The sequence below is a fragment of the Uloborus diversus genome, unplaced genomic scaffold (genome assembly GCF_026930045.1).
Source record: "Uloborus diversus isolate 005 unplaced genomic scaffold, Udiv.v.3.1 scaffold_844, whole genome shotgun sequence".
In the NCBI taxonomy this organism is placed as follows: Eukaryota; Metazoa; Arthropoda; class Arachnida; order Araneae; family Uloboridae; genus Uloborus; species Uloborus diversus.
This window is the reverse complement of record NW_026559060.1, coordinates 66,450-87,086: the sequence shown is the minus strand read 5'-3', so window position 1 is coordinate 87,086 and position 20,637 is coordinate 66,450. Positions and strand designations below refer to the sequence as shown.

Here is a 20,637-nt window from a genome sequence, read left to right as displayed (position 1 = left end):
AAAACTTATATTTGTATGTCTGTTAACATAAATTGAACGGGCCCTGCACCATTAGACAAAGCGACCTCGGTCCTGCTATAAATGCGTGGGGCCATGCTTTGGGGTGTTAATACATGAGCAGGGTCAGACACAAGGAGGGGGAGGGGAGAAGGGACACATGTTGGTCCGGTTCCGAGTCTAAAGGGGGGCCCGAGATTTTTTAAAAGAGGGGTGGAAATATATGTAGGGACGTGGGGGGGGGGGATAAGATGGAGGGGGGAAAAAGTCATTTGTGACAGGCCTCAAAATTGCTGTACACGCCCTTGGTATTCACGTGGTTTGTGACAGATACAACTAAATGCTGTCTGTTGGCAAGAGATTTCATTGGTTAATCGTAAATTTTCGCTATACGAGTATTTTCCGCCACAGAATCGCATACGGGGAAGCAAGTCCGGACTACGAAAAAACTGAATCCGAAAAAGGACCAAATTCGACTTAGAAGGGAGAGGTCCTGAACAAAGGCGGACTTAGGACCTGAGTTCTAAGGGGGGGAGGGCAGGATTTTTTTTTTGAACAATATTTGTTGTAATCAGGACCAGATTTAGACTTAACGGGATCCCCAAGGTATTTCCAGTATAAGGTCCTTTTGTATAGTCCTAAAGTCGCCAACGAGTCTTAAGTCTTACAATTGTGGACTTTAACGCAAAAAACCAGTTTAGTCCAAGCTTTTCCTTTATTATTTTTTTTTTAATCCATTTTTTGCGTGTGGAGAATATAGATGTTCCGCAGGGGTGCCCTTTTCCTAAGAGCAAGGGAGCAACCCCCCCAAATATCGCGAAGACCCCCCCCCCTAAAAGTTTTAATGGCGCAGGCTGTTTTTCCGATGTGTCCACCCGTGTTCCGATTGGTGCAACAATGAGACACAAATGTAAGATCAGACCTCTGCTTTGTAGTAAATAATGTGGGAAAGATATTTGTCTTTCTATCGGGCATTGATGTTATTTGTTGGTCTTACCAAAAATGAGTGAGTCGGGACTTTCCTGGTTCTTGGATGAAAGCCCTCAATTGTGTTTTTCAGATTTAAGTATCGAAAAATTGCCAAAGTCTTCGAACCTTCGCCGTTCCCTTAAAGTCACTAATTATAGCTTAAAATTTCAGTTGTAGAATTTTCCGTGGGAGAGCTCCATAACCCTTTTCTGCACTATAACCTAAAATTGATTTCAGTTTCAGAAAAAAAAAATGCCCCAGAGGAAAACTAGTGTTTCCCTCATACCAAAAAAGGAAGGAGTAGTGCGCCTTCAGATAAAAGGGTACTTTTTTAAGAGGGAAAGGAGTTTCTTTTACTTTTTGGTATGCTAGGTACAGACAAAGTTCAAGTGTTTTCGATTATTAATTATGCTTAAAATATTAAATTATCTTCTTGAAGTTCAGTTTTAAAGGTAGTGCAAAAAAACATTTAGATATATTTGAATCAGACTCGCGTGGATAAGTGATTGAAAACGAGGGAGTCACGTTTCAAGGGACAGGCTTGTGTGAATCTTTACCTTTTGAAAAAAGTTTCGCTTTTATGAAGTTTTGTTGAAACTTTTAAGGGACAAGGAGGGGTTGAGTAAGTTAAAGGACAAAGGTTAGCTTCAAAACGGAAGGGCACGGCGCCCCCCAAAAAATCTTAAGGGAAACACTCTGCAAAACTGTCCCCTTTCTTTTTAATGTTTCCAAACATATTATAAGATTAAGTTTTTAAAATTTCTACAACGAAAAATTCCGAAGGAGAGTCGCCGAATTCCCTATAATAACTAAATGTAGTTTAAAATTGGGCCGAAAATACTTCAGTCTTTAAATGCTTTCCAAATGAGATCACTGAGCCTCCTACTTTCTCAAACGTAACCAAAGATAGTTTTGCGTTTTTTAGTATTTCAAAGTCAAAACGTTTCCGTAGAAAGCTCCGATTCTTCCCTGTTTCCATCACGGGACGCGGGAGCGTCCCACCCCGCCAAGGAAACCAAACGTCAGCAGCCAACAGAAGCAAATCCACCGCCAAAGACGAAAAGAAAATGAAAACGACCAAGAACAAGATTACACGACAGAACAAAATTGCGGCTTTTTGGTTTTTCACCCCTCTGTATCTCAGCCCCATGAAGACCCCCGGAGATTTTGGTACACTCAATCTCTAGTGGCCCCCTGACGCCGTAAACCAAAAATACAATCCCCTGGACCATCAGGGGGGAGGAAGTATTAAAGTTATAAAATTGCTGTTCAAAAACGTTTTCGCTTTTTTTGACAGGGCTACAGCCCAGACGAAAAAAAGGAATCAAGCTGAAATTTCGCACACACATTCCTTGTGCCCAACTGATGTGCCTTTTGTGCCATTTGACCCCCCCTCCTCTTCCCCCCTCGTTTTTATCCCCCAAATTGTGCCTTCCCGGGGTTCTATCACAGCCCCCAGGGGGGGCTACGGTAATGATTTTTGTATACATATTCTTGGGGGGGCCATTGAGTACATATACAAAAATTCAACCCCCAGGGACATCATGGGCCGGAGTAATTGAAGTTTGAAAATCACTAATTTTCCCTAAAATTCTTATGTACTTACTCTCAGCTCATAGGGTTTGTTTATCTCGGACTGCAATTGCAAGGTTAGAACAGATCTAACAGTTATTCCAAAGTTGTCTTAGGAAATGAAATTCAATCAAGACTAAAACATATCCTACAGTTGCAACTAGACGTTAAATCGTGGATATCACAAATTTGCCACAGCGACTGCGCATGCGCGCCAGACTTAACTCATTGGGCTTTCTGTTTTCAGATTTCTATGTTGTTTGTTTATACTTAAGCAGAGAAACAAATTAATGAATGAGTTTAGAATGCTGTCCTCCCCCTCCCCCCCCCCCAAAGTTTTGCCGATACGAAATTTCCTTCCCCCTGTTTTTTCAGTTTTTGATATATTTATGGGGGGGAAGAAATTTTAAATGTCGGCGCGAAACTGGGGTTTAAACCATTACAATACTTTACGTGACAAATTATATGAACTGTACGCATGTGAATACGGCACATATAACTTTTTAATTGAAAGCGAAAAATAGCACTTTTTTATTGGTTTTGCCTATTTTCTAAATTAATGGAATTTTTCACAAACAACACATAATGAATTGAAAAATATATGAAATACGTGTGTGGATGGATATCCGTGCTTTGCAGTAATTTGTTAGCTGAAAAAATTTTTGCAATGAATTTTAAGCAAGACTTTGTAATGAGCTTAGGTCCGCGCGCAACATGCGCATTCGCTATGGCAAATTTGGGATATCCACGATTTGACATCGAGTAAAGTTGCATAGATCTTCTGACTCATTCAAATTTGAAATATTTAATGACTTAGGTTTTTTTTTTCGTGGTTGGTGATAACATGCGTTATTTCGTTTTTTAAATGAACTTTTTAAACAAAACTAGGTATTAAACAAGAACAAAGACTTCTATCAAGAAAAAAGATAAATCACCAAACAATTAAAATTATCCCATAAAACGTAAAATAATCCACGATTTGAGAAAAAATGTAATTAAACAAAAAGTGAAAAGCTAGATTAAAAATAGCCCTCAAGCTGTAAAACATTTAAAGAAAACCTTCATGAAAATGTCGAATAATCTGTCAAATAAAAGAAACTGTAATAGAATTTATTGCGAAGTTGTAAAAATACTCGAAAACAATATAATTTAAAATATAGTATTATATTATCCAAGAAATTTTCTTTGGAACATAGAGGATACAAGAATTGCAATAAAGTTTAAACCGCCTAATTCTCGCAAAATGAACATAGAATCTTAATAGTCAGAAAATAACTTGACATAAAATTAGGCTAGCCATTATTGTTCCTTAAAAACACAAAACAGCGTTGTTTCAATTGAAAATTTTCTGACTTGAAGTTCTCAATTCTAAAAATACAGACAAAGTAATAATATCAATGCAAAAAGATGTGATATCTCATCAAAAACAACCCTGTTGTAAAAATTTCTCCCCGCCAAGAAAACCTTTAACTTTTCCGCACAAAAAAGAAAACCTGCATCCTAAACCCAAAAACCCTCAGCCATAAAAAGTTATGATATCTAGTTTGCCCGCCAAATATCTGCCAAAACTATCATCCTCCCTCTTCTCCTTTTTCATCGCAGCTACTTCCATTTAGAACCTCCTCCCACTTTCAACTCCTCAGAAATATGGATAGATCTTTTAAATTGTTTATCTTGTTTTGGCGGGAAGCTTTTCAAAGTGAAGTAGTTGCTTAGTGAGCAAAAAGCTTCCCGCCAAACAAGATAAACAATTTAAAAGATCTATCCATATTTCTGAGGAGTTGAAGGTGGGAGGAGGTTCTTATGGAAGTAGCTGCGATGAAAAAGGAGAAGAGGGAGGATGATAGTTTGGCAGATATTTGACGGGCAAACTAGATATCATAACTTTTTATGGCTGAGGGTTTTTTAGGTTTAGGATGCAGGTTTTCTTTTTTGTGCGGAAAAGTTAAAGTATTTCTTGGCGGGGAAATTTTTACAACAGGGGTTGTTTTTGATGAGATTCCTTTTACAAAAGGTAGACTAAAATTGCTTTTCTAAAACTTACCATTTCATAGAATTTCTGGGAAAAGCCCCCGTCATTCCATTGTAAACAAAGATAGAATAACATAGACTTCAATTTTTGAAAGAAAAAAAAAGTTAAAAAAACGAAACGGGGGGGGGGGGGGGGGGAACCTCTTTTTTCCTATCCTCTAACGTAACTAAAAGTTGTAAAATCGAGGTTTTTGACATCAACTTTGAAATTATCGCTTGGAAGGGAACTTTAGAACCCTTCTCGCTATTTTTTTCTCCTTGGGCTTATATAGATCAACCAATTTCGAAAAATTTCCGGGGAAATTTACCTGATCCCTCCCTTTCCTCGTGTTCTTCCTATGTTGTCAGAATAGAAGCCTAAAGATGTGCCTTTTCAGACTCATAACCATTAGTATCCTTCTTTCAAAAGCCCATAAAAAATGTGTCAGAATTAGCTTTATTTTACGTTTCACAATTTTCTTTTTTTAGAACTTTAAAAACTTGATTTAGACACTTAAAGGAAAATAGACTCTAGATGTAGTTTAATATCTTGATCGATTCGAAAGAATCAAGATCCGACATTGTTTCATTTAATTTTTTTTAATTTGCAGAGGTGGGCCAAAATATTGTTTTGCCGACTGGGCCAAAGTGATCCCATATATATATATATATATATATATATATATATATATATATATATATATATATATATATATATATATATATATATATATATATATATATATATATATATATATATAATATATACACTAATACACTATCATATACTATATTTATAATCTGGACAAGTCAACCAAAATGAACTTCACTACTCAGTTTCAATAGGCGCCATAGGCAGCTCTATGATAGTGGTAGACAACAATTTTGATAGCAATATAAGTATTGAACAAGAAAGGAAAAAAAAAAATTTTTTTTAACGAACGAAAAAATCCCAAAATACCCTGGGTCCTCATCAGGGGATTTTTTTCGTTCGTTAAAAAAAAAAAATTTTTTCCTTTCTTGTTCAATACTTATATTGCTATCAAAAATTGTTGTCTACCAGTATCATAGAGCTGCCTATGGCGCCTATTGAACTGAGTAGTGAAGTTCATTTTGGTTGACTTGTCCAGATTATAAATATAGTATATGATAGTGTATTAGTGTATATATCATATATATATATATATATATGGGCTCACTTTGGCCCAGTCGGCAAATCAATATTTTGGCCCACCTCTGCAAATTAAAAAAAGTTAAATGAAACAATGCCGGATCTTGATTCTTTCGAATCGATCAAAATATTAAACTACATCTAGAGTCTATTTTCCTTTAAGTGTCTAAATCAAGTTTTAAAGCTCTAAAAAAAGAAAATTGTGAAACGTTAAAATAAAGTTAATTCTGACACATTTTTTATGGGCTTTATATATATATATATATATATATATATATATATATATATATATATATATATATATATATATATATATATATATATATATATATACTAGCTTTTACCCGCGGCTTCGCTCACGTTGATGTAGTTTTTTTTTTCAATCGATTCAAGTTAATAGTCAACACAGGGAGAGATCAAGTAGGTTACCAAAAAATGGTTTCTCCCCCAGTTTCGTCGATGATTATGATGAAAGCGGAAAATCAAGGGAGGGGGGTAGATGAAATGTCGGTGAAAACTGAGAAGACACCCAAAAAATCACACAACATAAATCAGGAAAACGTTCAGGAGTTGACAAAGTTAAGTTGGGTAAGAAGTTAGTTTGGGTAATTCTCAAAAATTCCAATTCGAATGAGGTCAACAATTGTTAAATAAAGTCAACCATTTCCCTTATAATCCTAATCCCCGTCAAATGGTGTCCAGCGCTACACCCTGCTTTCTAAATTATTGTATAGCTTCTTACCGGAAAAATCGTCCCAAAATAGGTTCAACAGTCACTACAAATCCAGATTCTAATAATGTCCCTTTAGAGTGAGAACATCAAACATTTAAAATCCCCCACGTGAAGGAAAACAACCGTTTTCTTAACAACGTAAACAGTCCTGATTAGAATACCAAAAAAAGTTCAGAGTAAAAATACCATTAAAATCAGAGTAAGCACAACAGTGTTTTTTTTTTTTTTTTACGCTCCCATTTAAATAAGGACAATAGTACAAAAAACTTCTTATTTTGGGAAAGAGAAACATTCCCTCAAGTCTCTATTAGAATGGTGATATCAGCGTTTTCAAACAATTCGCTCTGAAGATCTCCTTCATGATTAATTCCAAAAATCTTCACCAGTACAGGCCCAATACCGTATAAAAGAAATTAAAAAAAGAAAGAAAGAAAGAACAACACTTTCTATTGTCGCTATTAAAGTAGGGGATATTAATTCCACAAAATCCTAATTAGCACCATTAATCCTTAAAAACACACACAAAAAAAAAGAAAAATAAATTAAAAGTTTCATTAAAATTTAAAAAAATAAAAATTCGCAAATGCGCTAACGTAGTCGCGTGGTGAGTCTGGAGATATAAAATGGATTTTGGTGGATTAATTTACATTTTAATAGCAGTTTTAATGTTGTTTGAGCGTGTTGTTTCACTAATTTGGTGGATTAATTTTAACTGCAATACCCTATACATAGTATTTAATGATATTTTTACCAAAATTAGTTTGGAGAAGTTTTTACATTTTAATGCAAATTTTGTAATGGGCTGTAGCGCCAAGATTTTTGAGCACTCGTCCCGACCGCGTTTATCATAACTCTGCCCTATCCAATAAGTTTTTAAAATGGCATTTTGTTTTTTTTTTTTTTGCAATCAAATTTATTTTCTTCAACGAATGCAATCTAATTCATTATCTATTTTTGCAATTAAAAGCAGCGTAAAAATGTAAAATAATCCAAATCCATTATTTATCGGGAAAAGGACCATGTGCCATACATTCGGCAGAAACTTGCCAAGTTTATAAAAATGCGTAAAATGTTTGCTTAATCTACATTCATAAGATATGAATTTTAATTCCGAACAGAAGATGTGAGAAAGAGAATGTTTTGCATGTATTTGGCCTTTCCTGGTAAAAAATAAATATTTTTTCGACGGTAACTGGAGGTAGGGGGGCAGAATAACTTTCTTTATTTAGTTACCAGATTGTTTTTACACAGCAAAAATACCCGGCGTTTGCCTGGGTGTGTAATAATTATGAGAAACAATATATAGTTACTTTTATTCGTTTCCTTCTGTAACTGAAATAACTCAAAACACACCGCTTTGACGTGATTAAAAATTGAGCTTTTTTCTTACCCACAAAAGTAAAATGGCAATAAATACGAAAGACAAAATAGCACTCTTTTTAGGAACGAAAAAAAACGACATTTAAGAATATACAAATTTGATGTATTTCCAAAATATGAATTTAAACTTTACTTTTTTAAAAAGATTCATCTTTTTTTTTTAAACATATTCTAAAATCTTCTCTATATTGCTATTGAAGTACAAACTTTTTAAAAAATGTAGCCGCCCGTAATCCCTTACTGCTATTTAAAAATGTTACGAAATTTGCTGTAGTCGTTTTGGGATGCCTTGAATAAGTCTCCCCCTCCCCACTTTGTAAAACTGTGTGTTACTAATTTTATCAAAGAGATAGTGTCACCAAATGCTGAGATACTTCTGGTGATCATGAAATGATGCTATCCGAAATATTTCCAAAATAAGTAGTAAAGTTTGGCAATTGGATTTGAAATTGTGTGCAAACTTGTGCTGTTTATGGATTTGATTAATTTAGTTGGCGGATCATTTTACATGTTAACAAATGATATAAAGAAAGAAATATTAAAGAAATGGCCATATTTTGGTTACATGGGGGAAACACTATTCGCGTAATTTTTAGCTTCAAAAAACTGCGACAATTTAAAAAATTGCCACATGCCTTAGGTATTGAAATAATTCCGCAAAAAAAGTTTGGCGAGATTCCTGCTGGTCGATCAAGCACCCAGTCAACACAAATAAATTTAAAAAAAAAAAAAAAACATTAATTGCCTCAAAATTGCGTAAAACTGGAAAATAATCAGCCAAATTCATGTATTATTTGCCTATCTAGTGCAAAAAATCTTACTTTAAAATTTAACTTGAGAAAAGCCTTGAACAGTCAGACGAAAAGCAAAAATAGTCAACAGTACAACAATTGTCGCTATCGACAGGGAGTTGAGATGATACCCTAAATACTATATTGTGTTGAGGAAAGCCTTCGAACATGGAACTAAAAAGCTCATAACTCGTTTTTTATTGTACTTAGATATTTGGAACAGGCGACATCTTCAGCAGAAAAATCAGAGCTTTCGATGGACATATAATGTTAATATGTGCAAGTATTTTTTCATTCTTATATTAGAGAATTTATACGAAAATTGGGTTTTATCGTCCCTAGGGGGGTTTTGCTTCCCATAACGGGGTGAAAACTACCCTATGTATTATTCTGATGCATAAACTATATTATTGTAAAGTTTCATCTAAATCCATTCAGTAGTTTTTGCGTGAAAGAGTAACAAACATCCATACATCCATACAGACAAACTTCCGCATATATAATAGTAGTAAGATATATCACTAATATTATCATAACTTTTTATTGGAGTGAATAAGATATATGTCTTCAGGTTATTTGCTATTACAATGAAAACGTAATTTTATTTTTCCATCGAAATGTCAAATGATGTAAGTTCAGTGTTTGACCTCAATATTGATCTGAGACATGAGAAGAGGTGTTTATTATAAAAGCCAGCTCAACTCATGAGTTTTCGAAGTATTTTTTCTTTCTTCAGAATTCGATAGCTCTTGGTCTATAAGCCTCAAAGCAACTTGGAAGGGAATCGGTCTTAATCTTGTCGAAAACCAGTGTAAAGAACCCGGTTTACATCAAAACCAGCTCAATACCTACTTTCACTGATAACTACTGCAAAAATAATGCTCTGTATTAGTACCTTAATAAATTAACTTTAAGAACAGCTCAAATCAAATTATTTTTATCTGTAAATAACTAATAATACTGAGTATTTACAAACAAAAGCAAGACTAAACTCGTACATCGAATCAAACATTTAAAAGGAAAAGAAATCGTTCGGGAAAATGAAGTAAGCCAGGACGTGAAATAATTTTTGTCTTTCCTGTAAAATTCACAAAAATAGATTCAGCTCATTTCAATACTAAACACTTTAACTTATCGTTTTTTGTTTTTTTATTGCAGTTTCTTTCCCTTTTTAGCGGAGTTAAAAGCTATAAAACTTTGCTCCCCCATCCCCCGTGAGAATCACCCTTTCCCCTAAGACTATAACACAATTTAAATATAACTAGCTGCGTCGCCCGGCTTTGCACGGTCCACCTCGAAAATAAAAGTTAGGTCAAGTGACGCGAGTTCAACAGTCAGGCTTGAACCAAAAAAAAAGTCAGTGAAATTTTGCTGCAGATTGCAGAAAACCCTCAAAAATGTAAACATTTTAAATCCCCTGATTACAGGAAAAGCCTCAAAAGAAAAACAAGAATTTTACCTGTTCATATTCGAGGAAAAAAAATGGCAACAGATCTTTTATCTCAATGATTTTCTTCACACTATACATTTTAATAAAAGCACTGTTGCGGAAAGTTGAGATGAAGCACCGAATAATCATTTGAATGGAGGAAAGCCTTCGAAAAATAAGGATTTGATTTTGAAATCAAAGAGTCATAATTAATAGTTTTTAATTGATATCTCCGCTAATTATTATCGGAGGATTATGTTAAATAGCCAGACATGAAGACGGGAAGATGACGAATCCATCGATACCGGGTTCGATGGTCAGTTCACTGTCTTTCGGGAGAAGAAGCTTGGACATACATAGATACGCTCAGTTTTTAATTATATAAGAGATATTCGAGAAAAAAAAATTGCAACAGATGTTTCTTTTCAATGATTTTCTTCACGCTGTAAATTTTAATAAAAGCGTTCATCCGGAAAGTTGAGTTGAAGCACTGAATAATAATTTGAATGGAGGAAAGCCTTCGAAAAATATGGATTTTATTTTGAAATCTAAGAGTCATAATTAATAATTTTTAATTGATATCTCCGCTAATTATTATCGGAGGATTATGTTAAATAGCCAAACATGAAGACGGGAAGATGACGAATCCATCGATACCTGGTTCGATGGTCAGTTCACTGTCGTTCGGGAGAAGAAGCTTGGACATAGATAGATAGATACTCAGATTTTATATGTATAAGACTAGCTGCGTCGCCCGGCTTTGCACGGTCTACCTCGAAAATAAAAGTTATGTCAAGTGACGCCTGTTCAACCCTCAGGATTGGACAAAAAGAAAAGAAAAAAAAAATCAGTGAAACTTTGCAGCAGATTGCGGAAAATCCCAAAAAGTAAACATTTTAAATCCCCTGATTACAGGAAAAGCCTCAAAACAAAAACAAGAATTTTACCTGTTCATATTCGAGAAAAAAAAATGGCAACAAATCTTTCATCTCAATGATTTTCTTCACCCGATATACATTTTAATAAAAGCGTTGTTGCGGAAAGTTGAGATGAAGCACTGAATAATAATTTGAATGGAGGAAAGCCTTCGAAAAGTAGGGATTTGATTTTGTAATCTAAGAGTCATAATTAATAGTTTTTAATTGATATCTCCGCTAATTATTATCGGAGGATTATGTTAAATAGCCAAACATGAAGACGAGAAGATGACGAATCCATCGATACCTGGTTCGATGGTCAGTTCACTGTCGTTCGGGAGAAGAAGCTTGGACATAGATAGATAGATACTCAGATTTTATATGTATAAGACTAGCTGCGTCGCCCGGCTTTGCACGGTCCACCTCGAAAATATAAGTTATGTCAAGTGACGCGAGTTCAACACTCAGGCTTGAACCAAAAAAAAAAAGTCAGTGTAGTTTTGCGGCAGATTGCGGAAAACCCCCCAAAAAAGTAAACAATTTAAATCCCCTGATTACAGGAAAAGCCTCAAAACAAAAACAAGAATTTTACCTGTTCATATTCGAGAAAAAGAAATGGCAACAGATCTTTCATGTCAATGATTTTCTTCACGCTGTAAATTTTAATAAAAGCGTTCATCCGGAAAGTTGAGTTGAAGCACTGAATAATAATTTGAATGGAGGAAAGCCTTCGAAAAATATGGATTTTATTTTGAAATCTAAGAGTCATAATTAATAATTTTTAATTGATATCTCCGCTAATTATTATCGGAGGATTATGTTAAATAGCCAAACATGAAGACGGGAAGATGACGAATCCATCGATACCTGGTTCGATGGTAAGTTCACTATCGTTCGGGAGAAGAAGCTTGGACATAGATAGATAGATAGATAGATACTCAGATTTTATATGTATAAGATTATACCCAAATAAAAACATAACTAAATTATGTTATACTAGTGATACCCGCACGGCTTTGCCCGTAATAGAAAAATTAAAAGGTCATTTGGTTCGCCTGTATATTTACAAATAATATGTGGTGAATTTTCTCGCCAATTGGCTTGTACCTATGTTACGGTTCCACGTTATGAAAGTTTCGTATCTCGCCAATCGGCTTGTGCTCATGTTACAGTTCCACGTTATGATATTTTCGTAATTTACTCGTCCATCTTATGATAATTTTGTTCTTAAAATTGGAATAAAAAAAGAACCACATCCAATTTTCGAAAAATCGCTTCGAGGTGCACACCCTCATGCTACAAACTAACTTTTGTGCCAAATTTCATGAAAAACGACCGAACAGTCTAGGCGCTATGCGGATCATAGAGATCCTGACAGACAGAGAGAGATTCGGACAGATAGATAGAGATCCGGGCAGAGAGACTTTCAGCTTTATTATTAGTAAAGATAATTTAAAATAATTAATATATTTTCCAAAGATACTCTAGTAAAAAAAAAATGAAATCAATAATTTGGAATCAATAAATCCTGTTCTTTTTTGACGCACCCTCACTTGTTACTCCTGGTGGTCACTCCCCCTTCCCCGCTTGCTCTGGGGATCCAAATTAACAGTTTCATTTGCTCTCTCTTTCTCTACAGGTGTTCCACAAGCGGAAGATGCCCCGTCCCCTATCGGCGCAGGCGCGCAACGAACAGGTGATGAAGGAGCGAGCCTCCAAGCTACTCATTGGTGCCGAAAACCCGCTAGAAAAACTAAGGCTGCTCTGCCTGCAGAGGGGCGCCAAAGGAATCCTAGGACTCGGAAAGTAAGTCAACCACCAAAATAAATATGTAAATGAAATGAAAATAATTGTAATGGGATCGTTTCCGAAATTTTAAAAGTATTTTTTTTCTAAAAGAGCATGCTTAAAAATATAGGATTCGACCAGTTTAAAAATAATTTGACAGAGTTTACTGTTAAAGAAAAAAAAATTAAATCGGTGCGCAAACTCAATTTCATTTTTACGCTTCTGCGCATGACATCCCAAATTATGAACTGCCATTCACTATTGCCATTAGCGCAGAGCGCAACACTTCATTCACTTCTTTATTTTCGTGTACTGGTAAAAATACGGTTGATAGCAAGCGTAGAGCGCAATATTTAATTTGCTTCTGCGCAGTAGACAGCAAGTGTAAGCATTCAGCGCGCCAGTGGAATACGCCAGTGGAATCACTTGTGACATCATAAAGACCACGCCTTGTTTAAAAAATCGGACATTTAAAAAAAATAATTAAAAAAAAAACGGTTGAGAAAATATAAGTGTTTTCTGGGTCAATGTTTTTTTTTTTTTTTTTCATTTCTTTATTGTTGTTATAATTTTTTATTAAGTTACTGTTGTAATAAGTTATGAACGAAGGTACCGATAGATTTAAGTAACTTTCAAATAAATAGAAATTTTATGGATAATAATAGCATCAGTGAGGAAGATGCAGCATTAGGCCACGCGTATCTCTTTTCAGCAAAATAGCAGCTTTAAACCAGTAAAATAATAGTTAAAAAAAAACTTTAAAAACACGCTTTCGTAGCAAAATGAACTAAAAAGTGAAAAATAATCTTTGGATGATAGTAGTTGACCAATCACTTAATTTTAATGTAATACAAAAAAGCGTGGGGTGCTGTCTATTTACATTTTTGCTTGGACAACAAATGGAAGAAATTCAAGACAGCTGATAAGAAGCCCCCCACGCTTTTTTTATTACATTAAAATCAAGTGATTGGTCAACTACTATCATCCAAAGATTATTTTTCACTTTTTAGTTCATTTTGCTACGAAAGCGTGTTTTTTTAGTTTTTTTTAACTATTATTTTATTTTTTTGTTTTTTAGTCTTATGTTGGAGGGAATTATCAGGCGACGAAATTATTTATAAAACGAGTGCGAGGTAATATTTTAAAGTTAAGACAAAGGCACCCCGATGGGAATCTACTATGAGTCATCGATGTATGTTTGCGGAAATCATATTTATTTTACTTTGAAAATTTGAGATGCATTTGAATAAAAGTTTTGTTCAACAATGGTCTGAGCAGCAATGAATTTCCAATTGAAGGCTCACCTAAATTTTGGCATGAAATTAGTTAAAAACAATTATATTTCATGTTCTAATTACCTTGGAACATTGGAACAAATTTTATCTGATGCAGAAAAATTAAAGGTTTTTGTAGATATTTTTAAATAATTTTTGCTAGCATTTTTTGATGTATTTTTTAAAATTTTTCCTTTTTTACATTGTTGGATTTATGCCAAAATATTGATTAAAATTGGAGGAAACTAACAATTAAAAGAGTTAATTAATTAATTTGATTATAGAATATTGCATTGTCATCGGGTCTGAGGTCGCGTGCCAAATTTCAAAAGAATCCGATCGCAGGAAGTGGGCGAAATTTGAGCTGCAAGATTCCGTTACAAGATACATACATACATACATACATACATACAGGTGAAGCTAATAAAAGCGTGTTAAAAAAAATACTCGAAACTTGAAAATTTGTGGTTTGTAGATAGGCTCAGATGGGGAAAATAGAAACAGATTTTCAGTGCTTCAAATTTAGTTCCTTTCCTTTCTTTTGTGGGAATTGAGACGAAAATTTTGTGCATTGTATCCAAGACTGACTCTCTGAATGTAACTGGGTATGGAAAAATTGATCAATCCAGAGACTATGGGGCGTATGGAAACGCCTCATTTATTCCCCCATGAGGATGATGTAGGAAAATACAAAATCAGTTTGAAAGTTTATGAAATTCTACGCCAACACTAACCAAACTGTGGCCCGTAAGACGCATGCGATCTTTTCATTCCTCCAAATATAATCTGACATAATGTAAAGCAAAAAAAAAAAAAAATAATAATAATAATAATAATAACTTGAACTCTGAAATTTTGAATTCAAATTATGTTTTTCGCAATGACGAGTTGTGACAGGGCCCTACTCATTGGGGGCTATTGTTTCTAGAAACAGTTCCTGCCCCCCCCCCAAGCCTACCCCTCCTCCTGGGCGGTTACGTGTGTATAGCTGTGTGTGTGCGTGCAGGCGTGTGTGTATGTCTAGGCGCACGTGCGTGCATGTGTAGGCTTGTGTGTGTGCGTAGACCTGTGTGTATGCACGTAGACGCGTGTGTATGTGTGTAAAGGTTTGTGTGTATGAGCTTGTGTGTGTGTAAAGGTTTGTGTGTATGAGCTTGTGTGTGTGTATGAGCGTGTGTGTGTGTATGAGCGTGTGTGTGTGTATGAGCGCGTGTGTGTGTATGGGCGTGTGTGTGTGTATGAGCGTGTGTGTGTGTGTATGAGCGTGTGTGTGGGGTAGGACATGGGCGCCTCCGACCAGGAGAAACGGATTCCAGGAGGCAGTGCTCGGAGCCGCGCCTGCAGAGGCCGATGAGCGGTGGTGTTGGTGTCCCTGGTCCAAGTTGAAAAAGGAACCACAACATCAAGGACGGTCAAATAAAAGCAATAAGCAATCGTGATTGCTCAAAAAAAAAAAAAAAAAAATCTGTGACCTACTTCCCCAATTAATTCTAATTTGAATTCCGAAACTTTGAATTCAAATTATGTTTTTCACAATCACGAGTTGCGACAAGACCCTACTGATTAGAGTTATTGTTTCTAGAAACGGCTGCCCCCCCCCCAAGCATGTCCCTCCTCCTGGGTGGTTACGTGTGTATAGTTGTGTGTGTAGGCTTATGTGTGTGCACGTAGGCGTGTGTATGTGTGTAAAGGCGTGCGCAACGTAGGGGAGTGTATATGACCATGCGTGTGTAGGACATGGACGCCACCGCCCAGCAAAAGTGGATTCCGGTGGACAGTGCTCAGGACCAGCCGCGCCGCCGCCGGTGGACGGTGGTGCTGCAGCCCTGGTCCAAGCTGAAAAAGGAACCGTAACGTCAAGAACAGTCAAATGAAAGCAATAAGCAATCGTGATTGCTCAAAAAAAAACATACAAAAATTAAATTATGCGCTTACTTTATGTAAAATGCATACAAAAATGTAACTTACATTGAAATTTAGTGTTCCAAAAAATAGAAAAACTAACAAGTTTTGTTGTTTCTAATCTCCCCAGAGAACGGCACGTATGAGGTAGATTTAAACACCTGAACTGCACATCAAAAGTAGCAGGGACGGTGAAATTCAGAACTAAATGTTTTGAGTAACCTTCCACATAACAAATAAAACTAGTTGAAGCCAGTTATTTCTTATTTTTTGACTTTCTAGAATCTAGAGAGAATAACAATAAAATTAGAAATTAAGTTCTAAGTTGTATAAAAAACGAGTTATGAGCCTTTTTGTTCCGTGTTCGAAGGCTTTCATCAACCCAATCTATATATATAATTCTCTTACGTGCCGGCAAATGAAGGGGTGAATTTCTAAACCTCTGTTGGCAACACTTCGCCGATAAATCATGTAAACAAACTTCTACGTTGTTTTGAAATCTTGAATCACAGAATACTCAACGAACTTTTTTTTTTTTTGAGATCTATATATATAATTCTCTTACGTGCCGGCAAATGAAGGGGTGAATTTCTAAACCTCTGTTGGCAACACTTCGCCGATAAATCATGTAAACAAACTTCTACGTTGTTTTGAAATCTTGAATCACAGAATACTCAACGAACTTTTTTTTTTTTGAGATGAGTTTGAGTCGGGCTGTGGCCCATTTCAACCTTAATCAGCAAAGAAAAGCTCAAAGAAGGCAGGAAACCGTTCTTGAATCCAATTTAAGACGAGCCATTTCCAGAGTTGTATTCTCTGATTCGCTGCCGATAATTTTTAGCGGCTGGGGAATTTTCAGTCAGCAGTTCCTTCAACAGATCAGGTGCGTCACACAATGCCGGTAACCGCACCTTTCCGTCATGGCAACATTTAGTATATTTATTTGCAGTATTACGCTCTTTCTGCCAATAAAGAGCACCACAAAATTCGCATTCTTCACACATTGCTCCACAATCATGTTCATCGGCAATGTTGTTTTGAACGCGTAGGCGCTTTGAGCGTCGTCTATTCTCTGCTTCAGTACGACAGTTCAGTTCAAAATGAATAACCGAGAAAGAATTTACTTTATTCCTTTTATTCTCAGCTGAAAGGTTTCGCCAAATTTGTTTAGGGTTATAGTAGTTTTAGTATTGTGCAAGCAAAGTAGCCTTGGCGAGTTTTCGCGTTTTTAGTTAAACCATTTTTTGTTCGTGACGTGGCAAGGATTCAGAATAACAACAAGAAGGACAAACGTTTGAGAAAATATGTTTGGTGCTCTCTGAGCCTGTTTTTAGTCATGGCCAGCTCTATGTGGCATTATCAAGAACAAGATCTTTTGAAGCAGTGTCAGTTGTGGCTCCCAAACGGGACATTTTTAATTGTGTATATGAGGAAGTTTTCTCAGATTAGAATATATAAGAGTGTAAATATGTAAATATATAAGAGTGTAAATAATGTAAATACATCCCTCGGGGGAGCCTGTAACCCCTAGAGGGCGCGTCCCCAGGTGGCGGATAGGGGAATGCCTTCATTGGTTTTCCAATGGGTGGTAGAAGGGAAATAAAATACCTTCCGCGGACCAACAGGTAGAAGTGCAATCTCTCCAAAGCAATGACAGACACTTTTGTATCTATAATGGTAAAGTTGTGCACATTGCCAAGGCAGTCATCTTACATACAGCAAAGTTAAACTGTCGAAAATCTGGCTAAAGCAGACAAATTAACATTATGAACGTAATTTTCATATTGGTTAAATGGATGGTGACCTAAATGCAATTACCAACTTTAATTTTTACGGAAAATTTTAGCTAGGCTAATGTATTGGCATACAGCGAGCGAGCGAAGCGAGCATGGATCGCGAAGCGATCCACAGGGAACTGCGTAAGCAGTTCCGGGGGTTGGCGAGCGATAGCGAGCAGGGGGCGATAGCCCCCTAGTTTATTATTTAGTGTATCATCTCAACTCCCAGTTGGTAGCTAGAATTGTTGTATTGTTGGATATTTTTGTGTTTCGTGTGACTGTTCGAGACTTTTCTCAAGTCAAATCTTATAGTAACGTTTTTCCAGAAGATTGGCTCATAATAAATGGATTTGGCTGATCATTTTCCATTTAAACGAAACTTTAATGTAATTAATGGGTTTTTATTATTATTATTTATGATGATTGAACACTTACTCATTATCAAATCAACCAACAGAAATATCGCAAAAAAATTTTGCAGAAAGATTTCAGTAGATGATACATTTGGCAGTTTGTCGCTGTTTTTGAAGCCAAAAACTACGTAATAATGTTCTCAGCTTTCACCATGTAAACAAAATATCGCCAATCAAAGAATCTTTAAAAAACTTTTTTACTGTGTAAAATAGTCCAGCAACTAAATTAGGCAAATCCATATACAGCACGAAAACTTCCATTAATTTTTCTTTTTGCACAGTTTCATACAATCGCCAAATTTTACTACTTATTTTGGAAACATTCAGATGAAACTGCTTAGCGCCATTTTATGGTGACCAAAAGTATCTCAGCTCTTGCGACAATATCTCTGTAACGAAAATTGGTAACATATCATTTTACAAAGTAAGGAAAGGAGGGGAAGCATTATCGAAGGTATCCCAAAACGATTCCCACAAATTTGGTGAAATCGCACCAAGAGCCTACAATGATTTAAATTTCAGGAATTGACTGAAGCAAGTAAAAAGGAATTACGGGCGCGACTACATTTTTTTAAACACTTCGTACTTCAATAGCCATACAGAGAAGGTTTTAGACTCCATGTTAAAAAAAAAGTATTAACAGATAAATCTTTTAAAACATTTGAATATTAATTTCATATTTTGGAAATACATATTACTTAAGCATATTTGTATATGCTTGAATGTCGTACTTTTGTTTCTAAATGAATACTATTTTGCTCTTTAAACTTATTGCTATTTTAGTTTTTATGAGTAAGGAAGAAGATCGATTTTTTCAATCACGTCAAAAAGGTGTGTTTTAAATTCCTTCACTTTAAGCAGAAAACAAATGCAAGTAACGATTGTTTCTCATAATTATTACTGACCTTGGCAACGCCGTGTATTTTTGCTAGTCTATATATATAAAAATAGATGTTGGTAAATTTGTGGGTTTGTTTGTTTGTTCCCTAAGATCTCAGAAACTACCCGGCAGATTTGGATAAAACTTTCACTGCTTGTTTTTTTTTTTGGTACTGGGATGGTTTATAGACCAGTTAGAAAAAAATCCGATTGATGGTTCCTTTTTTATTCCAATTTAAGTTCCAATTTTCGTATAAATGCCCCAATATGAGAAATAAAAAATGCGTGCACATATTAACATTATATGTCCATCGAAAACGCCGATTTTTCTGCTGAAGATGGAATCTGTTCGAAATTTCTAAGTTGTATAAAAAATGAGTTATGAGCTTTTTTGTTCCATGTTCGGAGGCTTTCCTCAACCCTATTCATTATTTAGTGTATCATCTCAACTCCAAGTTGATAGCTGGAATTGCTGTATTGTTGAATATTTCTGCGTTTCGTCTGACCGTTCGAGGCTTTTCTCAAGTCAATCTCAGTAACCTTTCTCCACAAGATTGGCTAATAGTAAATGGATTTAGCTGATCATTTTCCATTTAAACGGAACTTTAATGTAATTAATGGGTTTTTTTTGAGCAATCACGATTGCTTATTGTTCTCACATGACTGTTTTGATGTCCTATCATTTTATTTTCCCACCGCCACCCTCCGCACCATCACCGTCGACCGGCTCCTCACGATGCTGCTCTTATAGCGAAAGCTGTTTCCGGGTTGCATCCATGTCCTACACACACGCGCATACATACACAACTACACACACACGCACGCACACACACACACACACAAACACACACACACACATACACCTACACCTACATACGCAAACACACAACTACCCACACATTCATGCCTGCACACAGACTCAAACACATATGCCTACACACACATACACATCCCCCACACACACATTCATACACACAACTATCCACACACTTATGCCTGCACACAGACACAAACACACATGCCTACACACACATACCTACACACAAACACACATACCTCCAATACACAAACATACACGCCTACATACACACACTCGTGATTGCGAAAAACATAATTTGAATTCAAGATGTCAAAATTCAAATTAACTTTTTTTAATTTTCTTATCATTATTTGTGCTGATTCGACACTTACTCATTATCCAATCGACCAGCAGAAATCTCGCAAAAAGGTTGCAGAAAGATTTCAATAGCTGATGCATTTAGCAGTTTTTTCAACTGTCGCTGCTTTTGAAGCCAAAGACTACGTAATAATGCTTCTCAGCTTTCGCCACGTAAACAAATGGGGTTATTTCCAAAATTTTAAAAGTATTTTTTTTCTGAAAAAGCATGCTTGAAAACATAGGATCTGACCATTTTTTAAATAATTTGTTTAAGTTTAATATTTAAAAAAAAAAAACTTAAATCGGTGCGCTTTCATTATTTACGCTTCTGTCCTATGACGTCACAAATGATGAAATGCCATTCAGTGTTGCCATTCACAGAACAAAATATTTAATTCGCATCTTTACTCACGTGTATTGGCAACGATATGGTTGATAGCAAGCGTAGAGTGCAATTTTAATTCGCTTCTTGATT

At 35.6% G+C, this 20,637-nt stretch overlaps 1 protein-coding gene across 1 annotated transcript in view; it reads left to right on the top strand.

Moving 5' to 3' along the window:
- Positions 1-12,606: 12,606 nt before the first annotated feature.
- LOC129233967 (calcyphosin-like protein) overlaps positions 12,607-20,637 on the top strand; it is a 29,030-nt gene continuing 20,999 nt past the window's right edge. Inside the window, exon 1 of the mRNA XM_054867878.1 lies at positions 12,607-12,775. Coding sequence (XP_054723853.1) covers positions 12,627-12,775 — 149 coding nt within the window. The 5' untranslated portion in view covers positions 12,607-12,626. The remainder of the gene's footprint in view (positions 12,776-20,637) is intronic.